The following is a 27715-nucleotide window of genomic DNA, read 5'->3' as shown; positions in this document are numbered from 1 at the left end:
CTTGTTTTCGAGTTGGTGACGATGCCCGAAGTGACATCACGGATGGAAGACCAAGAAAGCGACACTCAAATGCATGTTGGGTCCTTTTTTTTATCTGAAAACACTGTTTTGATGCCGCAATTAGAAGGAAAACTACATGAATAACGCGATAATGAATCGTTGTGTGTCGCAGCCAATTGCGGTAACACGCATAAAGAAGGTGTAAGTTGACACAAATTCCCAGCGGACAAATCAGCCCATTTCCAACAGAGCTTATGTGCCATCTTGTGCATTTTTTGGGCGATACATTGGTGTCCAGCCGGCTCGAATTAATACGGAAGGACTTCTTTAATCGATTGCAAACATGTATGCTTTCCTCTTCAGAACTATTTGAATCATATTCATAACTGGATGAGTAACAAGAAAGCATCTTCTCCGAATCTGAACTCTTTGAAGCCATAGTTTTGATTCTGGAGCAAGGCAGTTTGTGAAGGAGTATCTTGGCGTGACGTCACCAACAAGGGGGCAGGACTTTCTGAATATCCCGAGTTTCGAGCTCATTTTGTGGCAGTTTTGGGACACTTTAAGTCATTTTTATTGGTGTTTTGCATTTGACTAAAAATGTCAGCCCGCGTGTTTTGGGTTTTTAGATACTATAAAACGTTTTTCTGATGTTAGTTAGGAAACAAAAAAAGTTGTCAGTTGTCCTTTAAAAGTATGTACACTATCCTGTGACTGTAAAGTGTCCTTGAGAGTTTTGAAAATAAAAGAGTTTTTGAAAATAAAACCGATGCGTATGCTAATAAGCAAAATGGGGCTGGGGCTGCACTAATGTAAAATTGTGGGCAAGAGACATTCAAAGAATGAGGCACACAGCGAGAAGCAGCCACAGAAAAAAAGCGAGAGAGAGAGAGAGAGACGATGGAGGGGAGAGCGAGATGGGAGCTGGGGATGATTTCTCTAGGGATGAACGATGCGTGTGTATGTACGTGTGGGTGTGTGTGTGTGGGTGTGCGGGTGGGTGTGTTGCAGAGGAGCGGTAGGGGGCGGGGGTGGGATGAGAGGGAGAACGGTGAAGGAGAGAGCAAAAAGGAGAATGAGCGAGTGAGCGAGGCGAGGGGATGAGAAGAGGGGGGGGGGTGGTGGGGTGGGACAGAGGGGGGTGGTGGGAGGGGGGGTGGGAGGGGGGCGTGAGGGGGAAAAGTGAGGCGAAGCAGAGCTGATTGAGATTCGGGACTCCGGAGCTGTGAGGCTCGGTGGTGCTGCTGGGGGCGGAGGGACAACAAGCTGCCTTATTGGAATTCGTCTCTACTTTTATTTGTACCCCCCATACCCCTACCCCCTCCCTCTTTTTTCCTAATCAATTAATTATTCTCATCCAATTTAGAGACAGATGAAAAGAGCGGGAGAAAAAAAAATGTAGCTTTGTGTTGACCGCTGTGTATCTCAACACTAACGTGATGCGATGTCATTTATAAAGTGATTGTTTCGCTTATACAGGTAACATCCGACTTACGACCGAGTTCCGTTACAACCAAACGGTCGTAAGTAAAAATGGTTGGAAGTCAAAATCCATTCAAAATGTTGAATAGAGACTCGGAGGCTAAATGACTCGCAAACCCCCCCTCTTAAAATGTTAAAAATAGGGTCTGGAGGTCATGGTTGTGAGTACGGGTGATCGTAAATCGAGCCGGTCGTAAGTCGGGTGTTACCTGTATTCTCAATCCAAATTAACTCATTCACTGTCATTCACAAATTTCTTCGGGAATTGAAGATGTGACGTAGAGCGCCATTCCCAAATTGGTTCAGGTTTGTTTTTTTCTTGTTTGGGTGCAGATAAAGCACTGGTTATGCCTCTGGCAATGTTTTTTTCTCCTCCACAAGGGGGCAGAATTTGCCTTTTTTCCCATGTTAGCGCTTTGTTTCAGCTTGTTATATAAACCAATATGTATGTATTGCATTGTATTTTGGATAGCACCCCTCATTTTAAGTTCATATAACTCCAGAGCCATATAATTTAGGAATTATTATTATTATTATTATTATTATTATTTTAATGAAAGAAGAGAGTGTAAAGTTTTGTACGCTACATTAAATCTTTACGGAGTCCTAAAAGTCAATATTTTGTGGGTCCTGGAATTCAAGTGACAATGACGCAAACCCTGGCAATGGAGTGGACACGTTTTTTTTTCCACTTCGTCTGGCAGTGAATGAGTTAATATGAATATAATGAGTTCATATGTATATTAACTCATTCACAGCCATTCAGGAATTTATTTAGGAATTGAAAATTGTAAATATGACTTTGAGTGCCATTCCCAAAATTTGTTTGAGTTTTGTTTTTTTTCTTGTTTGGGTGCCGATAAAGTGCTGGCCAGACCTCTAGCAAGGTTTTTTTGTTTTTTTCCACAAGGGGGCAGCATTTCCCTTTTTCCCCATGTTAGCACTTTGTTGTTACAGTGTTATATCAAACAAGATGGAAGGATTGCAGTGTGTTTTGGACAGCCACCCTAATTTCAAGTTCAGATAACTCTCTTTCTGATGAAAGAAGAGAGTCTAAGCTTTCCTCACGTTTTATTGAGTGTTTATGTAGTCCAAAAACTCCATATTCTGTGGGTGCTGGAATTCAAGTGACAATGACAAAAACCCTGGCACTGGAGTGGTCACTTTTTTTGCACATCGTTTGGCAGTGAATGTGTTAATGATGTCCCTGATCCACTGGTGGAAAGACGCTTTGATCCTCTCCTCTTTCATCTAGAACTGCTTCATGTCATCACAAAGAGGGTACAGCAAGTCCTGAAGAATGAATGTCTCTCTGTGTCTTTGATTTGTCATATTGTCTCTATGCTGTCATATTATTTGTTATTTAGGTTTTTTTTTTTGTTCTTTTGACTTCAAGACGGCGCCGCGAGAGTGGCTGCCTTTCCAGCAGCTCATGTATTTCGTTTTTCTACTTTTATTCCTTTCATCACTTTGCTGCTGTGAAATGTAAATTTCTCCACTGTGAGACTAATAAAGGCATATCCAATCCAGTCCAATGTGGCAAGAAAAAACATGAATTCATTTGAAAATGAATTTATCTGCGTTCATATGAACAGGCGGCTAATTTGAGGTTCATCCTGATCCGACTTTGTCTACCTCGTCGACTTTTGAAATGTCTCTCCGAACGTGTATTTCACTAAAGCCGGTGTGTCCGGTTATGTATTCATTTAGTTTTTTATTAATTTGTTTATTTTAAATATTTATTGTAAATATTTTTTACAATATTTATATAAATGGTTTCTTAAAAATCTTATTTAAATTTTTATTATTATTATTATTAGTAGTAGTAGTAGTAGTATTAATAATAAAAATTATTGAAATGATGATAATAATAATAACAATCCATTTCATTTATGAACACCTTTCAAAACTCTCAAGGTCACTTTACAGTCACAGTATAAGCTTTTCTGTGGGTGAGTAGCGGTAGCCACACACGCCAGCGTTCACTCGACCCGAAAGTAATTCACATAGATAGATGGATGGATGGATGGATGGATGGATAGATAGATAGATAGATAGATAGATAGATAGATAGATAGATAGATAGATAGATAGATAGATAGATAGATAGATAGATAGATAGATAGATAATAATAATACATTTCATTTTTAAGCACATTTCAAAACTCTCAAGGTCACTTCACAGAATACAGTCGCTAATAGCTATTAGCGAGTGAATAGATAGCTAATACCTAGCGAATAGATAGCTATTAGAGTAGTGAATAGATAGCGAATCCCTAGCGAATAGATAGCTAAAACCTGGCGAATAGATAGTTAATAGCTAGCGAATAGAAAGCTAATACCTAGCAAAGAGATCGCTAATAGCTATCTAGCTATATAGTTAATAGCTACAATAGCTAGCTAAATAGCTAGATAACAAGATAGGCAGCTAATAGATTTTCCAGACGTCTTGAATGAGGTCAACTGAAGACGCATAGCTGATAGATTGCCTCCACCTGCTCAATTAATAATAATAATAATAATAATAATAATAATAATAATAATAATAATAATGATATTTGTTAATGTCATAATTTCATTTGTTGTATTGCTTTTATTACTTTTATTGTGTGTACATGTGTTGTCTGGCGATATATTTATTTATGTATTTATTTATTATGTATTTATTTATTAGTTTGTATTTATTTTTTTGTTTATGCATTTATTTAGTTTGTCTGTGTAAGGTCTCAGTCGTACAGGAGTGGTCTATCGATGAAAATGTTTCTTCAGTCATCATCTGTACTTCTTTGAAGGTGTCGGACGTTTGGCTTCTTATCCAAGAGGCTTCGTCAGCGAACAAAAATCTTTTGCTGGTAGTTTTGGTCCTATATGTATCCCTACTGTCCAGACGTGTCGGTGCCAGACTCTGCTGTGATTGGTCCCTGCTCTCAGGTTGGGGGAAGCGGAGGACTCATCCCTGAGGCTACACTGATTACTTCTATAGTCCTGCCTGATAATGGGGTCTACGACTGACCTGATTCCCCCATTTCCTCTGGTATCACCTCATCAGCATAACTAAACCTATGTTGCCTAAGAAGTCTTTTGTATGAACGATCCAAATTGAACCTCACCCCATCATGGCGATTTAGGGAAGGGTTTTGCTGTTTTATGAATTTTATTTATTTAGTTGTCTATGGTTTTTTGTGTGTTTTTCAAGATGGCGCCCATGTAGGCAACTGTCAGCAAGTGCTCTCATGACCGGAAGCCATCACCTGCTGGTGATTTTAGGTTTTAGTGTACCTTGGTGAACATGGGCTTGCCATGTTGGGTGACCATGGTGCACTGGTCGCAGTCCAACGTGATGCAGGAGTTGTGGAAGGATTCCTTGGAGTGCTTGAGGATGTAGTGCAGCTCACTGACGCCGCCCTCAAACACCGTGCTGAAGTAACGGGGGATCAGCGTCCGACCAATCGCTGCAAAGGAGGAGAGAAGGGCAAAGAGGACAAGAAAGAAAGATATGGAGAATGAGAACATGTGTAGAAACGACCGCATCATGTAAGAACAGAAATCCTACATTCAAAAGAAGACAGTGATTACCATAGCAGACAGCTGTTGTGACTGACATTAGCCTCTTTATCTGCCAGCACGCTTGCAACTCCTCAGCCGTTTGCAACTGGACGGGTCAGGAAACATATAAGCTTTCTAACTAGCAAGCTATCTATTAGCTATCCAGCTAGTTATTAGCAATATAGCTAGCTGGCTAGCTATTTGTGTCAGGAAACATATTAGCTATCTAGTTAGCTAGCTATCTAGCATTCAATTACCTAGCTAGTGCAACCTTTCTACCGGGCGTACAACTTACAAAATGTCTCCGCCCGGGTGGCCGACAACTTCTTCTTCAAAAAAAAAACAATTCAAAAAATGAATAAATTATTCCGATTTAGAAATCTTCATTCGGTTTGGAAACTTCTGAATTTCGTTTCGTTTGGCAATTTGCATACTCGGCACGGCAGCCAATCAGAAGCCTACTTCCCTTTCCCAAGCGTTATAAGGTCGTGCATTTGCATATCATTTTCCAAAGTAGATGCACAAAACTCAGCCCCAGAAGAATGATTCAAAAGAAGTTAACAAAATTTATGACGCTACAAAATGTAAACATACATTATCCCGTACGACGGAACGTGAACATTGCAATGTGGAAAATGACGAAGAGTGGAGCAAAAAAAATAAACCAAGGGAGCATTTGTGGTAGGTACATCTTTAATAAAAACAATCCTTAATACTTTGCAACAATGTTTTTTTTTTTCGATTAGTCGTCTTGTTGTGTTTCAAGTTGTAAAAAATGGGGCAGGCAACTTTACGGCTGGGCAGGCAACTTTTCAGAGTTGTCTGCCCTGGTGTCCGCTAATTTCTCGTCATGAGTTTCAGACACTGCTCTCACTATTGACAATTGGACAATTGGAGTTTCTCCCTTCCATCAGGTCAAAAGCCTGATGTGTCATCCTTGACTGCACACTATCTTTCCACTCCCATATAAATAACTTAACCCGATCTGCGTACTTCCACCTACGCAATATCAATGGTCTTGGCCCGTCTCTCACCCCTCACACCACTGCTATCCTCGTTCATAGTCTTGTCACCTCCTGGATTGACTATTGCAATTCACTTCTCTTTGGTGTCCCTCAGAAGCTTCTCCACAAACTTCAAATCGTCCAGAATTCATCAGCCCGGATAATTACCACAACCTCATCCTTTCACCACATCACCCCCGTCCTCCAAGAGCTCCACTGGCTCCCGGTCAAATATAGAATCAACTTTAAAATTCTTCTTTATACATTTATTTTATACATATTATTATATATAACCTGACCCCCCTCCATACCTATCTGACCATCTTCAAATTTATATTCCCTCTCGTTCCCTCAGATCCTCTTCCTCCCTCCACCTCTGTGTGCCCCCCACCCGTCTCAGCACAATGGGGGACAGAGCTTTCAGCCGCTCTGCCTCCAAACTCTCTTCTTTCTATTTATAATTGCATTTAATTTATATTTATGCTTGTCTGTGACTGTAAAGTGTCCTTGAGAGTTTTGAAAGATGCCTGAAATAAAATGTATTATTATTATTATTACTGTATGTGAGTTTTTGTATGTGCACAGCCATGACTGGCGTATTTTTCCAACTCATTGGTCAGGCATGGCCAAGTAACACATCCAGCGTACTCTCTCTCTCTCTCTCTCTCTCTCTCTCTCTCTCTCTCTCTCTCTCTCTCTCTCTCTCTCTCTCTCTCTCTCTCTCTCTCTCTCTCTCTCTCTCTCTCTCTCTCTCTCTCTCAGCACTAAGAAACAAAGTATGTCTTGCAGTGGAACTGACTGCTAATGAGCAGGAGCTCTGAGGGGGGTGATGGGAGCAAGGGGGTTGGGGGTGGGGGGATGAAAGATGGAAAAGGGGAGTGGTAGAAGAAGGGAATATGAAACAAAATAAGGGTTGTAAGTGAGTGAGGGAGTAATAGAGAGAGAAAGAGAGAGAGAGAGACAGAGAGAGAGAGTGCAAGAGAGAGTGACGGAGAGAGGGAGACAGAGAGCAAGAAAGAGAAATAGAGGGAGAGAGAGTGTGCAAGAGACAGAGAAACAGAGGGAGAGAGACATAGAAAGATAGAGAAAGAGAGAGAGCAAGAAAGAGAAGTAGAGAGAGAGAGAGAGAGCCGGAGAATCAGAGAAAGAGAGGGAGGGTGTGTGTGCAAGAGAGAGAAATAGACGGGGAGAGAGATAGAACAATAGAGAAAGAAAGAGAGAGAGCAAGAGAGAGAAATAGGGGGAGAGAGAGACAGAGCGACAGAGAAAGAGGGGGAGGGAGAGTGTGCAAGAGAGAGAGAAATAGCGGGCGTATAGAGACAGAACAATAGAGAAAGAGAGACAATAGAGAGAGAGAGAGAGAGAGAGAGAGAGAGAGAGAGAGACAGAAAGAGAGAAAGACAAAATGACAGAGACACAGAGAGACAGACAGAGAGAGAGAAAGAGAAGGAGAGCGAGAAAGAAAGAGAGAATGACAGAGACAGAGAGAGACAGACAGACAGAGAGAGGAGAGAAAGAGAGAGGGTGAGATAGAGAAAGAGAGAGAGAGAGTAAGAGAGAGAAATAGAGGGAGAGAGAAACACAGAGACAATAAAAGAGAGGGAGAGAGAGTGTGCAACAGAGAGAGAAAGAGAGACAAGAGAGAGAGAGAGAGAGAGAGAGAGAGAGAGAGAGAGAGAGACAGAGAGGAGAGAGAAAGAGAGAGTGAGAGAGAGACAGGCAGACAGAAAGAGACAGAGAGGCGAGAGAGAGGTATAAAAAAAATCTTCGTCTCACCCCTCATGGGTGGTATCTGTCCCCCACTTTAGCTCGGGTCCTATACCAGAGGCCAGGAAGCTTGAGGGTTCTGCGCAGTATCCGTGCTGTTCCCAGCACTGCGCTTTTCTGGACCGAGATATCCGATGTTGTTCCCGGGATCTGTTGCAACCACTCATCGAGTTTGGGGGTCACTGCCCCGAGACTGTCACCTTTACCTTCCAGGCTCTCCAGCTCCTCTCTGAGCCCTTGGTATTTCTCCATTTTCTCATGTTCCTTCTTTCTGATGTTTCCATCACTCGGGACCGCTATGAACACCTTATCAGCTTACGAACACCTTATCTTACAAACTTTTTGTGTAGTTTTAATATATATATATATATATATATATATATATATATATATATATATATATATATATATATATATATATATATATATATATATATATATATATATACCTGCAGAAAAACTGATCCTGTGACTGTAAAGTGACCTTGAGAGTTTAGAAAGCCGCTCATATATATATATATACAGTAAAGTCTCGTTATATCGATATTCAAGGGAGTCCGAAAAAATATCGATATAACCGGGACTATCGATATATCCGACCCTGTTTGCATGTAATTTTCTCCGTGCGTGCATAGAAATAGTATCGATATAACCGAGACTATCGATATATCCGATATCGATATAACGAGACTTTACTGTATAAATATAGATATACTTGAAGCAGTCCCTTGAAGGGGGGGGTACTGTCATGATGTGGTTGGCGACCAACGGGCGGCGCTGTCGGCCCCGCCTGCACCTTCACAGGTGCTGGTCGTCCCGAGCCTTGGCGGACTGCCACGTTCTGACTGGCGACCACCGGGTAGCGCTGTCAGCCCTGCCTGCTGCCTCGCAGGTGCTGGTCGTTACAATCAGTGACACTCAAAAGGACTCCCGGCACGACCATTCGCTGTTGGGTCATTGTTGATGCATGTCATATGCATTTGTGCATCTTTGTTTCATCTTGGCGGACTTTTAATCTTGGTTTTCTTTTGATAGTTTGTATTTTTTCTGTTCAGATGAGTTTGACATTTTACATTTTGTTCCTGCTGACCTTATTTTAATACAATTTGTCAAACACAACCTCCTGCTCCCTCCTGCCTGCTTTTTGGGATCCGCACACCCGCCATCACCACCTTGCAAACTGTGACAGAACGCAGCAGTGAGAGGTGGGGGTTAAACATTAAAGAGACAGGCAGACGACAGGGAGAGAGTGAGAAAATGGATAGAAAACAGTGAAATGTGGACTCGTTTCAACTTTGATAGTACAAAGGCAGAGTGTAGACTGCAAGGTTAAAATTCCCATCAATCAGGCTCCACAAATAACCCGCACAAGCCATCTGTACACTTGATGCAAAAAGCTATCAACCCAGCTAAACAGAACACAATTGATGAGGAACAAGGTAAAATTATCGTAGAGAAAGCACCTATAAGGGATCATTCCTCAAGATGGTGAAAGAAGAAGGCTACGTTCCTCATCAAGTGTTTAATGCTGATGAAACTGGCCACTCCATTCCATCAGCGACCATCACAAAGGTAAATAAAACGATGTTATTATACAGTACAGTTTATTTCTTTAATTATACCAAAGCACATTTATTATACATAAAAGAAGGTATATTTTGTGTAGTTTTAAGGCTTAAAAAATTAGAAAGTGGAAAATTAGGTTTTATGGGGAACTGGGAACGGATTATTCTCATTTTAATGGTTTCCTACGGGAAATACATTTTTGGGACACACACTTTTCGCCTTACAAACTCTGTCTGGGAACCAATTAAGTTCGTAAGCCAAGGTATCACTGTATCTGACCTTGCGTGTCGTCTTTCCCCCCTTGGCTGTCTGGCTAGCTGGCTACCACTCTAGCGCGGCTTGTGAGATCCGCGATAGCTGGCATGGGCTCAGTCGGGAAAACAACGAGCGGCATATGCCTCTCAACTAATGTGTATCCAAACATGCAATTTACAAATAATTAACGACGTGTTAATTAGTCACATTAATTCACGCCACTTTGTCGAGATTGTTCCCCCCAATAGACCCCCCACCCTACTTCCCCTCCTCCCCCGCCCTACCCAACCACCGGCGGTGCCCAGGACTCCTGCCAGTAACGTCAGCCAGCTAGAAAAGACGTCAGGAGCCCATTTTTGTTTGTGCTCAGAATAAAAAAGGCCCGCTGGTGCGAACGCTCACACACAATCACAGACACGCACTCCCATACACACACACACGGTACACAAAAGCTTGTACATGTGGCGCGCAAATAAAGTGTGTGCGGGCAGTAAACAAAACTGAGGCAAGTACACGCCAGCAAATAAATAGATTTTTACACAAGCCTGTAAACACCCAAAAATGTGTTTGTACCATTAATTCATTTACTGCCATTTGGTGGCCTACATCCATCAAAAGTTAAATAAATGAATATTACTGCCATTCACCAATATGCTGAAAATATGACGGAAAGCGCCATTCCACAATTTGTTTGGGTTTTGTTTTTTCATACTTGGGTGATAAAGCACTGGCCAAACCTCTGGCAATGTTTTTTTCTTTTCAACAAGGGGGCAGCATTTCCCAGCAAACAGCAAAACCCTTCACTAAATCGCCATGGTGGGGTGAGGTTCAATTTGGATCGTTCCTACAAGAGACTTCTTAGGCAACATAGGCTTAGTTATGCTGAAGAGGTGATACCAGGGCAAATGAGGCAATCAGGCCAGTCATGGACCCCACACTAAGGCAGGACAATAGAAGTAATCAGTCAGTACAATAAAAGTAATCAGTGTAGCCTCAGGGAAGAGTCCTCTGCTCCCCTCAACCTGTGAGCAGGGACCTATCATAGCAGAGGCCGGCACCGCCACGTCTGGACAGTAGAGATATATATATATATATATATATATATATATATATATATATATATATATATATATATATATATATATATATATATATTACGTTTTCTATATTTATATATATATATTTATATATATATATATATATATATATATATATATATATATATATATATATATATATATATATATATATATATATATATATATATATATATATATATATATATATATATATATATATATATAGGGCCAAAACCACTAGGAAAAAAAATTAGTTCGCTGACGAAGCCTCTTGGATGAGAAGCGAAACGTCCGACACCTTCAAAGAAGTAAAGATGACGGCTGAAGAAACGTGAAAAAAATAAAGTGAATTAGCTGAATGAGTCAAATTTCAAATGGGAATAGTGTAAATATGTAATGCTGAATGTAATATTATTCCAATATTGACAAACAATGATGGAAATGTGGACTCATGGGGAATTTTGGGAGGAAAAATGTAAAAAATGAAAAATGTTTTTTGTAAGTGACTATTCTGAAATGAGTAAAACACTACCCATTTGGTGAGAATTTGAGGATCATATTACTTCTGGGGGGGCGGCCCGGTAGTCGAGTGGTTAGCACACCGGCTTCACAGTGCAGAGGTCGCCGGTTTGTGTCCCGGTCCGGCCTCCCTGTGTGGAGTTTGCATGTTCTCCCCGGACCCGCGTGGGTTTTCTCCGGGTACTCCGGTTTCCTCCCACACTCCAAAAACATGCCTGGCAGGCAGATTGACCACTCCAAATTGTCCCTAGGTGTGAGTGTGAGAGTGACTGTTGTATGTCTTTGTGTGCCTTGCGATTGGCTGGCAACCAATTCAGGGTGTCCCCCGCCTCGTGCCCGAAGACAGCTGAGATAGGCTCCAGCAACCCCCGCGACCCTAATGAGGAATAAGCGGTACGGAAAATGAGATGAGATGAGATTACTTCTGGGTTGAGTGAATGATGGCGAGTGTGGCTGCCGCTGCTCACCCACAGAAAAAAAATATCCTGTGACTGTAAAGTGTCTTTGAGAGTTTTGAAAGGCGCTTATAAATAAATTGTATTATTATTATTATTATTTTTATTTATGTATTTATTTTTATTTTTATGTTGGACAGCCGCCCTCATTTAAAGCTCACATAACTCCAGACCTAAATCATTTAGGAATTAACTATTTTTTTTTTTCGGATGAAAGAAGAGAGTCTAAGGTTTCTAACACTCCATTGAATGTTTATGTAGTCCTAAAACTTAATATTCTGTGGGTCCTGAATTTCAAGTGACAATGACAAAAACCCTGGCACTGGAATGGTCACACTTGGCAGTGAAGGAGTTAATAACTGAAATGGATTAGTGTTGTGTTGTTTCTTGCCCCACTGTGTAAGAATAAGAATAAGAATAATAACAACAATAACAATAACAATAACAATAACAATAACAATAACAATAATACAGTTAATTCAATAAATGCCTTTCTGACCACTCAAGGGCACTTGACAATTAAAAGAACAATACACAGAACAATAAAACCATAAATAAAGTGATAAATTATAAAATATCTGATTAAACTAGACCATGAATGCAATTTTAAACAGATGGCTTTTGAGGTGTAGGTGTCTGTTTTGTTGTTGTTGTTTTTTAGCCATAAATGGACAGCATGCGCAGTGCAAAGGCCATCATTAACCCTACCCTGTGACGCTTTAAGCTGCCCACACACCCCACGACATACACGCACATGCACACGGATATAGGTAGACACGCACACACACCCATAGAATATACAATATATACATTTAGAGTCATAATGATGCACAGAGGGAGTGCATGGAAAGGCTGCTGGGCAAACAACAAGCACACCCACATGCAAGAACATCAAACACTGTACAGTACATCCCATAATACACACATTATGGTTTTGAGGTTACCAATAGCTTACTGGTTGTATTAGTGTACACATATTAGCATTGTGCCATCTGATATCATTGGGGAGTTTGTTGGAATGGCCATTGCTGAAGAATTTGACAGAAAAAGCAGCAATTAGACATTCCGGATGATTAAATGCCTAAGAATTGCTTTGCCTAACAAAATATACACTATAACGTAATGAAAATCAAAAATGACAACTGGGGATATCATGGATTATGGTATTTTCCGGTGTATAAAGGGCACCCAAAGTGTGAAGGGGGAAAAAAACAACATTGTACATAGCGTCACAAAGTAGAAAGCAGGTACAAAACGTTTCTTAAGACTGAGCTGTACAAGTGGAAAACAATGTTTCAGGCCAAACGACCCGTACATAGTGCAAAGGAATCAAATACAGGTAACATCCGAGTTTCGAACGGGTTCCGTTCGGACAAAACGGTCATAAATCAAATGGTTGTAAGTCGAAGTCCATTCAAAATGGCCGACGTGACGTTTTTACAACAGGATAGTATATTATGATAATCTGTTGTTTTTAATTGAATATTAGTAAATACCAAACTGTTTACACTTCATTTATAAATTTGATAACTTTTAGTTATTTTTATCATTTTATATTTCGTTTTATTGATTTTTATGACTATATAACTGTACCTTTAATGTATATTTACTGTTCAGTTCATTTATAAATGTTACACTTACCTTTCAGTGTTGTTTTATCATTTTATATTTCGTAGTATCGATTTTTATTACTGTATCACTGTACCTGTAATCTAAAATCGCTCTCCCTGCAAACGGCCAGAGGAGGTCGCCCGACACACACGCTCAGGCGGACGCCGAAGGAAAAAAGCAGTGTACAGTACTATAGGAGATGTTGCCGAGACGGTATCAGCACTGTATAACTACTGTATTGATTGTAGTCACGCAGTAGATTGCTGTACGAGTGTGTGACATGCTTACTGGCCAAAATTGTAGTACGCTTTGCCAACTGTTGTGGTGCCAGGCATAGAATTTCAAAATAAAAATAAAAAAATAAAAAGGGTCTGGCAGTCATGGTACAGGTGGTCGTAACTCACGCCGGTCGTAACTTGGATGTTACCTGTATACACGCTAGATATAAGAATACACACATCTGTGTGTATTCATTAATTTCAATGGTCAGGCCACTTTCCCATTCATTTCTATGGAGGCCCTACCAGGGGCTGCAGTACCTCGGGCGCCCGCCAGTGCTCTAGGGGCGCTCTCCTTCATTCATTTGAATGGCCAGGCCTTTTCCTTATACAGTGATACCTCGGTTTACGAAGCCCTTGGTTTAAGAATGTTTCGGATTATGAACGTTACATTTATGAAAAATTTACCTTGGCATACAAACTATTTTTTGGGATACACACGGAGCGCCACAATGAGTGATGTGTCGTTCGCGAACGAGCCTGTTCTCCTAACAAGAAGAGGGCAGCCGATTGTTTTTGACCTCTATTGCCCACCCCCAGTCTTCGGTTAAAGCCACGTGATTGGTTAAGAACACAGCAGTGGGGGGGGGGATTAAACATTAAAGAGACAGGCAGACGACAGAGAGAGTGAGAAAATGGATAGAAAACAGTGAAATTTGGACTAGTTCAAAAACAGAGTGTAGACTGCAAGGTTAAAATATCCCACCAATCAGGCTCCACAAATAACCAGCACAAGCCATCTGTATAATTTGAAGAGAACATACAAGCAAGGGAACCAGCTATTAATGAAGTTTTGAGTGTGTCTGCCTGCATCTGTTGCAATATCACAACTTCCAAGATGTACAGACATAGAGAGAGTGAAGCCATTCTCGAAAAAAGAAAATGGCAGCTGACATTTTTTTGTCCTCTATTCCCCGCCCTCCAGTCTTCAGTTAAAGCCACGTGATTGGTCAAGAACGCAGCAGTGAGGGGGGGTTAAACATTAAAGAGAAAGGCAGACGACAGAGAGAGAGTGAGAAAATGGATAGAAAACAGTGAAATTTGGACTCGTTTCAACTTTGATAGTACAAAAACAGAGTGGAGACTGCAAGGTTAAAATTCCCATCAATCAAGTTCCACAAATAACCCGCACAAGCCATCTGTACACTTGATGCAAAAAACTATCAACAGAGCTAAACAGAACACAATCAATGAGGAACTAGGTAGAATTATCACGGAGAAAGCACCGACAAGAGACCATTCCTCAAAATGGTGAAAGAAGAAGGCTAGGTTCCTCATCGTGTATTTAATTCTGATGAAACTACTCCATTCCATCAAGCCACGACCATCACAAAGGCAAATAAAACAATTTTATACAGTACAATTACACAGTACAGTGTATTGCTTTAATTATAATACCATAGCACATTTATTGTACATAAAATAAGGTATATTTTGTGTAGTTTTAAAGCTTAGAAAATTAGAAAGTAGAAAATTATGTTTTATGGGGACCTGGATTATTCTCATTTTAATGGTTTCCTATGGGAAATTAATTTTTGGGATACACACTTTTCGCCTTACACACTCTATCTTTCCAATTAAGTTCGTAAGCCAATGTATCACTGTACTCTGCTGCGCCTTATATACCGGAAAAATACGATAAACCATAAATGTCAAATGTGTGACACACTAAAGGTCACAGACATAGAAAAAGAAACAAAAGATGATTAGGAGTAAATAAGCAATTTTTGCTCAACAATATGAAAATACGATCGGGTAGAATGTTTGTAAACCAGGTGTTTTCTTTTGACTTTGCCTTTTTTTGTAAAATAGAGAATATTTGCAATACACAGTCCCACATCTGCAGTTGTATTGTTTTTACATCTATTCACCATCGCCATTAATTTTGCCAAGCAGACACTAACACGAATAACACGGAGCCAAAAGCATAATGGCTAATGACTAGCATTGACATATACAAGCAAAGACATTATGGGAGCAACAACAACAGAGTGGATCAAGCAGCTAGCTGAGTTCTATTGATTTCCTTACAGTGTGCAGCGTTGTGTACAAACGCGCGCTTTGTTCGACCTACAGTGCAGCCCGTGATCAATACGATAAGCTAAAAATACTATGGCAATCGATGATTAGCCATCGGCGTTTGCTAGTGTCGATGATCGACGAGACGAGAGAGGCATGGATGAAAAAAACGAAGTGACATATCGATCAGCCTCGGCTCGATGATCGATTGAGCTAGTTCCGTGGTCGTGGCTGAAATGGGAGAGTCCTGGCGTCATTGGCTAAATAGTTTGATTGGATTTGCCGGTATTAATCTCGCAGTGGAGAAATTTTCATTCACTCAAGTTAAACGTCTGTCTCCTGATGCGCAAGCTGTAAACTTTGACCTGCTTGCTCTGACCGCATGCAATACCCCAGAAACAGACAAACTGACTGCAAATACAGTGATACCTTGGCTTATGAACTTAATTGGTTCCCAGACAAGTGTAGGGCGAAACGTGTGTCTCCCAAAAATTAATTTCCCAAAGGAAACCATTATAATGACAATAATCCGTTCCCAGGTCCCCATAAAACATACTTTTCTAATTTTCTAAGCCTTAAAACTACACAAAATTATAATTAACTTATTTTATGTATAATGAATATGCTATGGTATTATAATTAAAGAAATAAACTACAGTATAATAAAGTCGTTTTATTTACCTTTGTGATGGTCATTGATGACTTGATGGAATGGAATGGCTGGTTTCATCAGCATTATACACTTGATGAGGAACGTAGCCTTTTTCTTTTACCATCTTGAGGAATGATCCCTTGTCGGTGCTTTCTCTGTGATAATTTTACCTTGTTCCTCATCAATTGTGTTCTGTTTTGCTGGGTCGATAGCTTTTTCACATCAAGTGTACAGATAGCTTGTGTGGGTTATTTGTGGAGCCTGATTGATGGGATATTTTAACCTTGCGGTCTACACTCTGCTTTTGAACTATCAAAGTTGAAACAAGTCCAAATTTCACTGTTTTCTATCCATTTGATCACTCTCTCTCTGTCGTCTGCTTGTCTCTTTAATGTTTAACCCACTCACTTCTTGACCAATCACATGGCTTTAACCGAAGACTGGGGGCGGGGAATAAAGGACAAAAAAAAGTTGGCTGCCATTTTCTTTTAGGAGAACGGCCTCACTCTCTCTCTCTGTCTGTAACCCCCCTCTCCCAACTGCTGCGTTCTTGACCAATCACATGGCTTTAACCGAAGACTGGGGGCGGGGATTATAGGCCAAAAAATTCGGCTGCCATTTCCTTGTTAAGAGAACGGGCTCGTTCGCCAACGACACATCACACCTTGTGGCGCTCCGTGTGTATCCCGAAAAATAGTTCGTATGCCAAGCTAAAATTTTTCATAAATGTGACGTTCGTAAACAGAAAAGTTTGTAAGCCAAGGGGTTCGTAAACCGAAGTATCACTGTATGGATATGGTGCTTTCAAAATCCCAACATTTGAATTTGGGTTGTCGGGTCATTTTACTGTATCTGTTTGCTTCACCCTGTCAGGTTTGTTTCATCTTGCCAGATTTTTAACTTGTGGTTTTTGTTGCTACTTTGTATCTTTCTGCTCTGATGACTTTGATGTTTGATATTTTGTTCCTGCTGACTTTATTTTAATACAATTTGTCAAATAGACTCTGCTGCTCCTTCCTGCCTGCTTTGTTGGGATCCACCACCATCACCACCTTGCAAACCTTGACAGAATGACCCGACAACGAATGGTCGTGCCGTGAGTCCTTTTAACTGTCACTGATTGCAACGACCAACACCTGTGCAGGTGCAGGCGGGGCCGACAAGCACCACCCGTTGGTCGCCAACCAGATCGTGACAGGTAGCAAGCATCCAAAATCGGTCAAAATATTTTTCTTCTGACGGACTCAAAGGAAACTAACAAAACACGTCTAAAACCCCTATAGTACTTGCTGCGTCTTTTGCGAATTTTTTGGGAGAGTCTATCAAGAGTGGACATACCTACCAAACATGCTTCTTAATACATTACAATAATACATTTGATTTATAAGCGCCTTTCAAAACTCTCAAGGTCACTTTACAGCCTCAGGAGAAATTTTTCTGTTGGTTTGTAGCGGCAGCCACACGCGCCAGCGTTCACACAACCTGGAAGTCACTCGGATAGAAAGCTAGCTAGCTAATAGATAGCTAACAATTACCTAGCTAGGCCTTCACTCAACCCAGAAGTAACTAAGATAGAAAGCTAGCGAGCAAATAAACAGTGAATAGATAGCTAAGTAACTCAGATAGAAAGCTACCTAGCTAATAGACAGATAATAGATACCTAAGTAACGCGGATAGAAAGCTAGCTAGCTAATAGATAGCTAACAGATAGCTAGCAAGAAAGGTCATTCGGAAAGATACCAACAACAAACCTTGCTTTCAGGGCTTAATTCCCAAAACCGTGGAGCAACTATGGCATTGGATTGGATTAGCCTTTCTTTGTCTTTGACAAAATTGACATTTCACAGTGGCAAAGTGATGAAAGTAAGAGTAAAGGAAGAAGTAGAAAACAAAATACAGGAGCTACTGTAAAGGCAGCCGCTCTCGCGGCGCCATCTTGAAGTCAACATAAAATAACAATGACACAACACAAAAGACACAGACAGTCATTCAATCTTGACCATTTCCTGTACCCTCTTTGTTGTATGAAGCAGTTCTAGATGAAAGAGAGAGGATCAAAACCTCCTTTTCACCAATGGATCAGGGAGGTCATGGTGAAATGTGAACGTCTGCTACGAGCTAAATATTGAAAGCAAATACGACATTGTAGCATTCATTGATGAAAAGAAATTGTGTCACCTAAATCCGCTTCAATTCCAAGCTGCGACGGTTCGACATACCCATCGGCGCTTTGCTCGGTTGGCAACAAGTTCAGGTCCAAACAAGCCCCCTGTCTATTGCCCAAAGATGGTTGGGATATGCTCCAGCATCACCTGTGACCCGCTTGAGAATGAATAAATGATTTGTCTCACATCACCTGTCCCACATAAATCTGCTTCAATTCCAAGCCGCAGCAGTTCCATCTAAGCATCGACGCCCTACGCTGACGCTGCATCGCCGGCTCCTCAAGCCATGCCGCAGACTGTCCAATGAGTGTCAGTGTCCTTGAAATGGTAGACCTAAACCAAAATGGTTGACTTGGTGATTCTTTGCAGACATGGCGTCTCGAGACTTTTTGGGTGGGTCTACTTTTGGTCTACATGCCTGTGAAATTTCAAGTGGCAAAGTCAAACTTGCTTTGGGCGGCTGAATTTGAGAAAATCTTGTGAGATTGTTGTGTTATAAGTAAATAAAATGTATTATTATTATTATTATTATTATTATTATTATTATTATTATTATTATTATTAATTGACCAGATGTAGGCAATACATCACCTATGCGTCTTTAGTTGACCTCATTCAAGACGTCTTGAAAATCTTTTAGCTATATAGCTAGCAATCTATTAGCTATTTATTCCCTCGGGATTAGCTATCTATTCGCTAGGCATTCGCTATCTATTGCCAGATATTAGCTATCTATTCGCTAGGTATTAGCTATGTATTCGCTACTCTAATAGCTCTCTATTCACTAGCTATTAGCTATCTATTTGCTAGCTATTAGCTATCTATTGGGGACAATCAATCCATCAGCTATGCGTCTTCAGTTGACCTCATTCAAGACGTCTTGAAAATCTTTTAGCTGGCTATCTTGTTATCTAGCTGGCTAGCTATTTAGCTAGCTACTGTATATATTAGCTATATAGCTAGCTATCTGTTAGCTATCTATTCACTAGGTATTGCTACCTATTTTCTAGGTGTTAGCTATCTATTCGCTAGGTATTAGCTATCTATTCACTACTCTAATGGCTATCTATTCACTAACTATTAGCTATCAATTCGCTAGCTAGCTAGCTTGCTATCTATTTGAGTTACTTCCAGGTTGAGTAAACGCTGGCGCGTGTGGTTGCCGCTGCTCACCCACAGAAAAAAACCTATCCTGTGACTGTAAAGTGACCTTGGGAGTTTTGAATCTCAAATCTGGAAGAACGCACCCAACTCGCGGGTCTTTCCTCCTACACACAACATGCGCAAACAGTTTATGCACCAGAAGGTGGGAATCACTGCCCAGAACATGAAATATTCATCGGTCATAAAAGTTTAATTCCATCTCTGGTCGTCCTCTTTGCATACTTCCTGTCATCAAAGCTAGCATCCGATGGTTTTTGTCTGCTCAACAATTTTGCTACTGCCTCCTACCATGCTAAAAACAACAACAGCTTCCATTCAACCAATCAGATGGACTTGTGTACAGTCAATCGTGAAGCGGTTGCTATTTAGTCAATCACGATAGCAGCGAAGTAAAGAAAAGGAGATTCTTCGTTTCATGAGCAAATATTCATTCTCTGCTCAGGTTTGAAATCTGAACCTTAACCAAAAATCTGAATTTGAAGACATTTTGAAACCAGAAAGCTTCCATGACGCCAACCCCCAAGTTGAAAACCTAACCCGGTCTTGGAACTGTAGCATGATCTTCACATCTTGATCCTAAATCCCTACACAACTACTTGTCATCTGTCAGAGATGTAAGGATAGATAGATAGCGAGCTAGCTAGACAGCTAATCGATAGCTTACTACATAGACAGCTCGCTAGATAACTAGATAGCGAGATAGCTAACAGATAGTAAATAGATAGATAGCTAGATGGGAGCTAGCTAGATACGAATAGATAGCTAACTGGATAGAGAGCTATCTATCTATCTATCTATATCTATCTATCTATCTATCTATCTATCTATCTATCTATCTATCTATCTATCTATCTATCTATCTATCTATCTATCTTGCCTTCATTAGTCTCACAGTGGAGAAATTTACATTTCACAGCAGCAAAGTGATGAAAGGAATGAAAGTACAAAAACAAAATACATGAGCTGCTGGAAAGGCAGCCACTCTCGCGGTGCCGTCTTGAAGTCAAAAGAACAAAAAAAAAAAACTAAATAACAAATAATATGACAGCATAGAGACAATATGACAAATCAAAGACACAGAGAGACATTCATTCTTCAGGACTTGCAGTACCCTCTTTGTGATGACATGAAGCAGTTCTAGATGAAAGAGGAGAGGATCAAAGCGTCTTTCCACCAGTGGATCAGGGACATCATGGTGGAATGTGCACGTCGACTACAAGCTAAATGTTGAAAGCAAACACGCAGCTGTAGCATCCATTGACGAAAAGAGATTGTCTCACATCTCCTGTTCAATTCCAAGCCGCAACCGTTCCACATACGCATCGGCGCTCTGCGCTGATGTTCCTCTCTTCTTATCGCGGGTTCCTCAAGCCATGCATCCATCCAGCCGCAGACTGTCCAACAGCACTGACCCTTCCGCTAAACAAAGCGGGGCTGTGAAGATGCTGCCCATTACAGGCGCAAAAAAGCACAACGGCCCCTTTGGTGTCCAGCGATGGCAGTCGAATGGCACCGACATTCCTCCCATTCAAAAACAGTACTGGCATATTCATGCTGCCGAAAAGGCGCAACCGCTCAGCACAGTCTCCTCCTTGATGAATGTCGTGGTCAAAAATGCTGAAAAACAATCCGTATCCGTTCCACACGACGCACAACACCACAAAGTGACAAAAGAAAACACAAAACAAGACAAAAACAACCAAAAAAAGCAAGGCTCGTCAGGGCACTTGCTGACGGCTGCCTACTCGGGCGCCATCTTGGACTTCCCCTCCTTCAGCTATTGTGGGTTGACAAAACTGCTATTAAATCAACACGATATATTTGCTTATTTAGCTTGATACCGAGACAATGTGCTAGCGCTGGCCAGTATGCTCTTGTCACTACCGGCCAGTGAGCAGAGCAGTTTTTGCAAACTATGATTGGCTAATCATGAGCCATTCATAGTTTGTGAAAATTATGACGATGGCCTTCAAAAAGGCCTTTAGGGTTGCGAACTCGAAATCTGATTGGTGACAGCAACAGTTTGATGCTAGAGGGCCTGCAGAAGTGATTGTGAAGGCGCCCAGGTGGATTTCTGGCTCTGGTAGCAAATGATGGCTGAAATGTGATTGGGTCAATGATTATATATGAAAATATATTGAAGCAGCACAACAGGGGTTCCCGAATTTGTTCAGGTTTTGTTTTTTCTTGCGGGGATTGCCGATAAAGCGCTGGTCAGACCTCTGGCAATGTTTTTTCTCTTTCACGAGAGGTAAGCAGTTCCCTCTTGCCCATGTTAGCGCTTTGTGCAAGCCTCAGCTGTTGTTAAAGTGCTATATAAACCAATATGTATGTATTGCATTGTATATTGGACAGCTGCCCTCATTTCAAGCTCATATAACTCCAGACCCATATCATTTAGGAATCAACCCTTTTTTCTGATGAAAGAAGAGCGTCTCAGGTTTCTAACTCTGTATTGAATGTTGACGTCGTCCTAAAAGTCAATATTCAGTGGGTCCTGAAATTCAAGTGACAATGACAAAAACCCTGGTACCGGAGTGGACACATTTTTTGCATGTCTGGAAGTGAATGAGTTTTGGTTTTCAGACCAAATTAAGTAACGTCAATCTAAGCGCACGCACACGTGTGTGTGTGTGTGTGTGTGTTTGTGTGTTTTGATTGACATGGTCACTTCCTTCCTTGAAAGTTCATTTGATTTATGTCACCATGGTTCGCGTCATGACTGAGACTGTTGACCATGTCAAGAGCCGACCTCCTTTCAAACGGGACATCTCTTTATTCGCTTATTTATACTTTTTTTAATTTATTTATTGACATTCTGAGTAAGACTGTGGGAGTTAATCAAGTAAATGAACCCCGCCACCCCCACCCTCACTCACCCAAACGCACAACCGCACGTGAAAATCACCCACTCAATAGGTGTCAGGGCCTTTACTAGGTATCATTCCCCCTTTCAGGTTAGGGCTTGATTATCAGAGACCTAACAGAGACGAGCAGCACTCATTACCATTGATTCCGACTCCCCAGGAATGTGGGTGTGTGGTTGAAATGTGTGTGTGTGTGTGTGTGTGTGTGTGTGTGTGTGTGTGTGTGTGTGTGTGTGTGTGTGTGTGTGTGTGTGTGTGTGTGTGTGTGTGTGTGTGTGTGTGTGTGCGTGTGTGTGTGTGTGTGTGTGTGTGTGTGTGTGTGTGTGTGTGTGTGTGTGTGTGTGTGTGCGCGCGTGTGTGTGTGTTTGTATGGCTAGTCTTGTGAGGACCACTAACATTTCATATGCGTAGTGAGGACAATTTTGACAAGTGAGGAACTCACAAGTTTTCATTCTAAAGGCTTCTAGAGGGTCTATATATGCATCTGTTAAAGTTTCATAAAGGTCCTCATGAATTCACTCAAAATGATTTTTTTGGTGTGTATTTTCATTTCACTTGGATACACACACATTTACTCACTGTGTGTGTTTATGTGTGTGTGTGTGTGCGTGGTTGATGAGAGGAAAAAGTTCATACCACAAAAAGTAAAATGATATTTTAACCAAATTCACTAGAGGGGTGAGGACTGTACCAATTCAGAAACCTCACTCCTGCTGTTATTTCAGTTTCAAGCCCACTTTTTATGTCTTTGTTTTTTTAAAAGAAGTTGAACACTAGTTCTTCTCTAAATTTATCAACAGCAACGGTGGTCTTCACTCCTTATCTGGAGTTATCCGGACCTCACAAAAACATTGAAACAGGAATGTGTGTGTATCGGTATCGAACGGCCCAGCGTGGAGACGCCTTGTCACAGCAGTCCCTCGCAATTTCAGTTTCATATAGAGACAGCGATACGCTGTTAGGGTGGTGTTGCTGTTAGCTTAATCTCGGGGGCGGGGGGTAGCAGCATCTATGTCTCCTGTTTCCCTCGGGGTTAGCGCGTGAGCCCCCCACCCCACTGTTGAATTATGGATGGGGGTGAAGAGGGGATGAGGGCTGGCCTCAAGGGGGCAAGCCTACCTCCCCCACTTTACCTTTCCTCCATCCGACGTCCTCCAGACTACCCCCCGTCCAATTTTCATTGTACCCTCATTTTTTGTCTCCTTCTCTCATCCAACCCTCATCCCCATCCTTGTCATCCTCCGACATATTGTAGGTCCATTTAACCAAAACTAGCTGGCAACATGCGTGATGTTTTTTAAATCCATACAAGATCGTTACAATGCACAATTTGTGTTATTCTCAAACAAACTTTTTGCATATTATTATGATTTTTATTTTGGCAGCATCGCGTTTGTGGAACTTTCACTTTGGACTTCTTTTTTGCATATCATTAGGATTATTTACTTAGTTATTTATTTGCGGCTTTCCTTTTGTGAAACTTTCCCTTTAGATGTGTATATTATTATATAACATAGATATTTTTTTTTTATTAGAACAGTATCAAATGGGTTCAAATAGGGTATATAATTAACAATAATAGCAATTAGATAAACATAAGCTCTTTATTTGCTATCTAGCTGGCTAGCTATCTAGCTCGCTTGCTCTTTATTTGCTATCTAGCTTGTTATCTATCTGGCTAGCTATTAGATATCAATTAACTAGCAAGCTAGCTTTCTATTCTATCTGTTTGAGTGAATTTCGGGTTGAGTGAACGCTGGCGCATGTGGCTGCCGCTGCTCACCCACAGAAGAACTAAGCCTGTAACTGTAAAGTGAACTTGAGAGTTTTGAAAGGCGCATATAAATGATATGTGCACACACACGAAAGGAAGACGGCAGGGCTTGAAAAAAAAAAAGTGAAAAAAAAAACAAATGTGAAAGGTGAGAAAATGGATAGAAAACAGTGACATTTGGACTTGTTTCAACTTTATTGATAGTTCAAAGGCAGAGTGTAGACTGCAAGGTTAAAATATCCCGGCAATCCGGCTCCACAAATAACCCGCACAAGCCAACTGTACAATTTAAAGAGAACATACAAGCAAGGGAACCAGCTATTAATGAAGTTACCAGAGTGCCTGCCTGCATCTGTCGCTGTTGCAATATCACAACTTCTAAGATGTACAACCCAGAGCTTGTTGAGACATCCATCCATCCATTTCTGTACCGTTTATTCCTCATTAGGGCTGCGGGGGGTGCTGGAGCCTATCTCAGCTGTCTTCGGGCACGAGGCGGGGGACACCCTGAAATGGTTACCAGCCAATCGCAGGGCACACAAAGACAAACAACCAATCTAACACTCACACCTAAGGACAATTTAGTGTTCAATCTGCCTGCTATGCATGTTTTTGGAATGTGGGGGGAAACCGGAGGACCCGGAGAAAACCCACGCAGGCCCGGGGAGAACATGCAAACTCCACACAGGGAGGCCGGACCGGGATGCGAACCGGCAACCTCTGCAATGCGAAGCAGGTGTGCTAACCACTCGACTACTGGGCCGCCCTCCTTGAGACACTTCATGCAAAAAGCTATCCATTCCATCAAGCCATCAACGACCATCACAAAAGTAAATAAAACAACTTTATTATACAGTTCAGTTTATTTCCTTAATTACAATACCATATCACATTTATTATACATGAAATAAGGTATATTGTGTGTTTTAATAGCAGTTTTAAGGCTTATTTTGTTGAGAATTATGTTTTATGGGACCTGGGAACGGATTATTCTCATTTTAATGGTTTCCTATGGGAAATTAATGTTTGGAATACACACTTTTCGCCTTACACACACTTTTTCCGGGAACCAATCAAGTTCGTAAGCCAAAGTATCACTGTACTTTTTGGGAACCGTTGAGAAACAATTAACTTAAAAAAAAGCATAGGACAAGAAGAAAAAAACTGTTTGTTTGCATGTGTGTGTGTTTGTGTAAAAAAAGCCACATAAACATTTAATGACTTAAGTAAAGCCTTGCATGGACCGGAGAGGCTGATGGGTCTCTGGCACACTGTATTATATATAAATATGGATTTTTCTTCCGTGTGTCAATAACTGTGTGTGTGTGTGTGTGTGTGTGTGTGTGTGTGTGTGTGTGTGTGTGTGTGTGTGTGTGTGTGTGTGTGTGTGTGTGTGTGTGCGTGTGTGTGTGTGTGTGTGTGTGTGTGTGTGTGTGTGTGTGTGTGTGTGCGTGTTTGTATGACTAGTCTTGTGAGGACCACTAACATTTTATACCGTACGTAGTGAGGACATTTTTGACAAGTGGGGATTTTGGCCGGTCCTCACAAGTTTTTCATTCTAAAGGTTTCTAGAGGGTTTATAAATGCGCCTGTTAATGCTTCAGAGAGGTCCTCACAAATTCAACAAAACTGTTTTTTTAGTGTGCATTTTCATTTCCCTTGGATACACACACTTTGTATTCACTGTGTGTTTTTGTGTAGGTGTGCGTGTTTAACAAGAGGAAAAAGTTCATACAACAAAAAGTAAAATGATATTTTAACCAAATTCACTACAGCGGTGAGGACTATGGATGTACCCATTCAGAGACCTCACTCCTGCTGTTACTTCAGTTTCAAGTCTACTTGTTATTCCTATGTTATTAAAGAAGTTGAAGTGGGAAATGGGGTGACATTTAGTGTTGAAATGTAACACTAGTTCTTCTCTAAACGTATCAGCAACGGTGGTCCTCACTCCTTATCTGGAGTTATCCTGACCTCACAAAACGTTTGAAACAGGTGTGCGTGTGTGTGTGTGTGTGTGTGTGTGTGTGTGTGTGTGTGTGTGTGTGTGTGTGTCCATGTGTGTGCGCACATTCTTGTTTCCTACTGGTTGTGGGGACACGTCCTGGGGACTGTATTTTCCGGCGTGTAAGGTGCACCCAAAAGCCTTGATTTTCTGGAAAAGATGATCCTGCACCTTATGCGCAGATGTGCCTTATATGTGAAGTCATATTGAGCCACTGCAGGTCTCGCAACTACAGCAGCCAGCTAGACTAGTGCGTAACCCCAGCCTCTACTGTCGTGCTTTATAATGTGTTTTGGCATATAATTGGAAAACTTTTATATATGTACATATTATATTTGGAAAACTTGTGTGATTAATTGAAGGTGCGCCTTATAGTCAGTCCTGTGCGCATTATATATGGAAAAAGTTTGAAAGCACACCATTTATTGGCGGTGCACCTTACACACCAGTGCACATTATACACTGAAAAATATGGTACTGATTGCTGTAAGTCATTTGGAAAGGATGGTCCCCGTAACTGATGCTCCGAAATGTGGTCCCCAGAAAACAGACAAAAACGTGTGTGTGTGCATGTGTGTGCACGCGTAGTCTTGTTTCGTAGTGGTTATGGGGACAGAACCTGTTTACTTACACAGTCAGGTCCTGGGGACTGTATTTTACGGCGTTTAAGGTGCAACCAAAAGCCTTGATGTTGCTTAAAAACAACAGAATGGCATGTATACTATCCTGTCGTGTAAACGTCACGTCGGCCATTTTGAATGGATTTTGATTTAGGACCGTTTGACTTACGACTGTTTTGTCGGAACAGAACCCAGTCGTAACTCAGATGTTACCTGTATTTGGAAAAAGTTTGAAAATACACAATTTATTAGGGGTGCGCCTTTATACATCGGTGAACCTTATACACTCGAAAATATGATAATTACAGCTGTAAGTCATTTGGAAAGGGTAGTCCCCATCAGTGATGTCCCCAGAAAACATGAAAAAAACGTCTGTGTCTGTGTGCGTGTGTGTGTGCGTGTGTGTCTGTGTGCCAATTTTTTCTAGGTAAGCGTGTCGCTGTCCGTCCATCCGTCCGTCTGTCCGCTTTGCAGATGAATCCGCTATTCATTATTAATCCGGCCGTGGTCTTGGTGCGCTCGCATGGCTGACCTTCCGCCGGAGTCTTCCACTGTTAAAAGCTCAGTCGTTGCACTTTGCCGCTCACTTTTTCATGAGCGCCTTGTTTGTTGCTGTAAAAAGCGCCAGGGCTAAATTACATCGGTGCAACAAAAAATAAATAAATAAATATGTAGGAAAACAAAATGGCAGACATGTTCGGGAAGGGACCTCACGGGACTGCTTTCAAATGGAAATGTGCGCTGATAAGCACGTGGCGTGTGTGGAGGCAGTTCCACAGTGAGGTGGAGTTCTTGAATTTTCCCCAAATTCAACCCAGCTAAACAGAACACAATTGATGAGGAACAAGGTAAAATTATCGCAGAGAAAGCACCTACAAGGGATCATC

The 27715-nt window shown here is 41.2% G+C and overlaps 1 protein-coding gene across 4 annotated transcripts in view; it reads right to left on the bottom strand.

Annotated features, from left to right (window-relative positions):
- Positions 1 to 27715, bottom strand: part of ldb2a (LIM domain binding 2a) — a 121148-nt gene that overhangs the window by 47817 nt on the left and 45616 nt on the right. For all 4 annotated transcript variants that reach the window (XM_088991033.1, XM_088991032.1, XM_088991030.1 and 1 more), the window contains exon 3: positions 4762 to 4934. In XM_088991033.1, the coding sequence (XP_088847159.1) occupies positions 4762 to 4934 (173 nt within the window). The remainder of the gene's footprint in view (positions 1 to 4761; positions 4935 to 27715) is intronic.

This window comes from Hippocampus bargibanti, linkage group LG02 (genome assembly GCF_051943395.1).
Source record: "Hippocampus bargibanti isolate YZ-2025 linkage group LG02, ASM5194339v1, whole genome shotgun sequence".
NCBI lineage: Eukaryota > Metazoa > Chordata > Actinopteri > Syngnathiformes > Syngnathidae > Hippocampus > Hippocampus bargibanti.
The sequence above is the reverse complement of the archived record's forward strand: the minus strand, read 5'-3'. Positions and strand labels throughout refer to the sequence as shown.